This window comes from Lupinus angustifolius, chromosome LG05, assembly GCF_001865875.1.
Source record: "Lupinus angustifolius cultivar Tanjil chromosome LG05, LupAngTanjil_v1.0, whole genome shotgun sequence".
Taxonomy (NCBI): domain Eukaryota; kingdom Viridiplantae; phylum Streptophyta; class Magnoliopsida; order Fabales; family Fabaceae; genus Lupinus; species Lupinus angustifolius.
In genome coordinates this window covers 22,890,683-22,893,721 of record NC_032013.1, presented here as the reverse complement: position 1 = coordinate 22,893,721, position 3,039 = coordinate 22,890,683, and the positions used below count along the sequence as shown (strand labels likewise).

Sequence of the window (3,039 nt, the reverse complement as noted above, 5' to 3'; positions counted from 1 at the left end):
AATACATTAGTATTTTTTGTGGATGAGACTCGAACTTCTAACCTCTTTCACTTTACTTTTTCTCCTTAATTATCAAAAACCTTATAACTCTTTTTTTTAATTTGCTATGAGTGAAGTTTAAACTCACAACCTCTTTCACTCCGTTCTTTATCCCCATCACCTTAACTATTAGGCCAAACTTATGACCATATTAGGAAAAAGGATATTATGTGGCACCCTCATGTAATTATGTCCATTTGTGAGTGCCCTAATAAGACTTTCTTTTTTTGGTGACCGGAGTTTAGAAATATTTATGTGAATATAATTGCACTTTAAAAGTGTGGTATAAAGCTTATGCTTCGTTCGGTTTCTATACCATCTTTCACTTCAATTTGGTGAATCATATTCACTTCTGTGGCCTGGTGAGAAGTAGCATGCATGCATGGTGAAGATAATATGGATTTTGATTTTCTATGCTATCATTAGATCTCTATGATTAGTACTTAACAGATTTATTTTGAGCAAAATGCACATATATGAGAAATCTTGCTAGTCAAAAACTGTGTTGGATGACATTTTATTCAACAAATTTTAAACAAAATTCAAATTAATATCACATCTATAACCCATAACCCACTTCCTATACCATCATGCAAATTGAAAGCAAGAATTTCTGATGAAACATATCTTATATATGCTTCTCCTTTATCCTTGTGCTCCAAGAATATGATACTTTCCTGCAAAAGGTGTCTCTATGGATCCAACCCATAATACCCCATCTCTTTCCTCAACATCACTAATAGACCTACCTTTTGTTCCACTTTCAACAATTTCCAAAACATTACCCTCATCACTTAACCTAATTGCCAATCCACTACTCCCTTTCAGCTTAGCCAAATATGAATAAACTTTGGTAATATCTAAAGGAAGCTTCAGAAGAGTTCTTCCAATCCAAGGATATGATAGAATCCATTGGACAAATTTATCTCTTCTTGAATAAATTCCAACCCAAAATCCACCTCTTGGACTACGTTTAATGTTGTCTGGGAAACCTGGGAGATTAGCAAAGACTTCCAAGGTTCCAGCTTTTGGTGTTTGTAGCCAATACCTTAGTACTCTACAGTTGTTGGTCTCTGCTATTAGAATATAATCACTGTTTTTGCTTAGTGCTACTCCATTTGCAAATGAGAGATTGTTTAGAAGCAGGCTAACTTGTTTGCTTTGTGGATCATATTTCATTAGCTTCCCTGTTTTATCTTTGCTTAGGATTAGTGACACATAATTCCTGCATGTTGCATATGAGAATATCAAATTTTAATGGGGAAATAATTGTGTTAATCTTAATGTTCATGTAATAGCAACTGGCATGAACTAAGTCTCCCAGAAACTTAAACTATTTGATGAAAGCTCATCAGTTGTAACAAAGATATGTTATCTCAGATCTTATCTCATATGTTTTGATGTGTCAATGAAAACATGATATGTCAATTAAAAAAATTAAATTTTCATTATTATTGTTATTTTTGTTTTATTATCATTGGTGCGAGACAACGTATGAGACAGAATCTGGGACAACAAATCTATGTTCAATCAGTTGCTTCATCACATACCTAACATGTCCTTTCACACAAGTCCTTTTTTTGAACTTTGAAGTATGGATATTCTAATGTGTGTGTGCTCTTTTGCATGATAATAGCAACCTGCTTAGCTCAAACTAGCACATGTATGAATAATGACTAATTTGTGATAAATCCTATGTTGTCCCACTTTTATTGATGAAGAAACTATTAAATCATTTAAATCAAATTATATTATGTTTTATTTTCCTAACCAATTAGATAAAGTGCCATAGTAAAATACAAAAAATTGGGACAACATATATTATACCCTAATTTACCACTATGTTATGATGGATGATAAAAACATCATTACTAAAATTTGATTTTAGAATATGATGTGAGCTAAAAGATACTTAAGAGCTTAGACTCAATTATTTGGACTAGGAATTATGAAAGAGAAGCTAAGAATGAGTAGTGTTAATGTGTTACCTCCTTTCATATTTTGAACTGCTACTAGTGAAGTAGACTGTTCCAGTTTGTTGATCAATATCTACACTATTTGTAAACCCAAAAGGAGAACCTTCTATGTGTGATGAAACTGTTGTGGCAGTGCCACCATTGGGTCCAACAATAATGAGACCTTTATAAGCATCAGCAATGTAAAGATCACCTGTGATGTTGCTGAAGCACAATCCTAAGGGGCGCCCACAAATGTGTTCGGTCTTGAGGTGCTTATTATATGGTCCTCCACATTGATCATTTCTGCCAAAACAACCTTATCAAGTTATCAACTTTATACCATATTGAGATATGTCATTGATAACAGTGTCATTGTGGGTTTGACAAGTTAGCGTAGCTAGATAGATGGGAATAGCATGAGCCCAAAAAAAGAGAAAATGTGTACCAAATTAAAAGTGGAAATTATGTTGATTCCTTGAGATTTATGTTGCCACTGTATAGTTTACATAGAAATAATATTGATATGATTTGCATAACTTTGAGGAAGTAAGGGAAAAATTACTGGGTAGGTTTTGAATTATTTATGGGATTGGGGTAGAATTTAGTGGATCTCGTGGACACCATCCACGACTTTGGCAAAGTCGTGGACCCCATCCACGATTTCCCTGGAAAGTCGTGGACCCCATCCACGTCTTCCCTGCCATGTGTCAGGTTAGTGTAAGTCGTGGACATCATGCACGACTTTCATGGCAATGTCGTGGATAAGGTCCACGAGATCCATGCAATGTCGTGGATATGGTCCACGATTTCCAAGTCTATATATATTTCCATCCCCGAGTGTAAAACCACACTGGAGGAAGAATTGAACTGTATAAAAAAATTGCATCATACTGGAATTGAAGAACTCTGAATATTTAAGGTAATTTCCAATTGTTAAAATTTTGTTATATCTTTTATTTTATTTATAATTTTACGTGTTACATTTGTTTAAATGTAAATATGTTTTTTTTTACTCTTATATGTAGATGGCAATTATTAGAGA

General features: G+C 33.8%; 1 protein-coding gene across 1 annotated transcript in view; it reads right to left on the bottom strand.

Moving 5' to 3' along the window:
- The window catches only part of LOC109348187 (protein STRICTOSIDINE SYNTHASE-LIKE 2-like), an 8,971-nt gene continuing 6,461 nt past the window's right edge, over positions 530 to 3,039 (bottom strand). Inside the window, exons 2-3 of the mRNA XM_019588463.1 lie at positions 2,028 to 2,300; positions 530 to 1,264 (exon numbers count right to left, since the gene is read on the bottom strand). Of these exons, the coding sequence (XP_019444008.1) occupies positions 685 to 1,264; positions 2,028 to 2,300 (853 nt within the window). The 3' untranslated portion in view covers positions 530 to 684. The remainder of the gene's footprint in view (positions 1,265 to 2,027; positions 2,301 to 3,039) is intronic.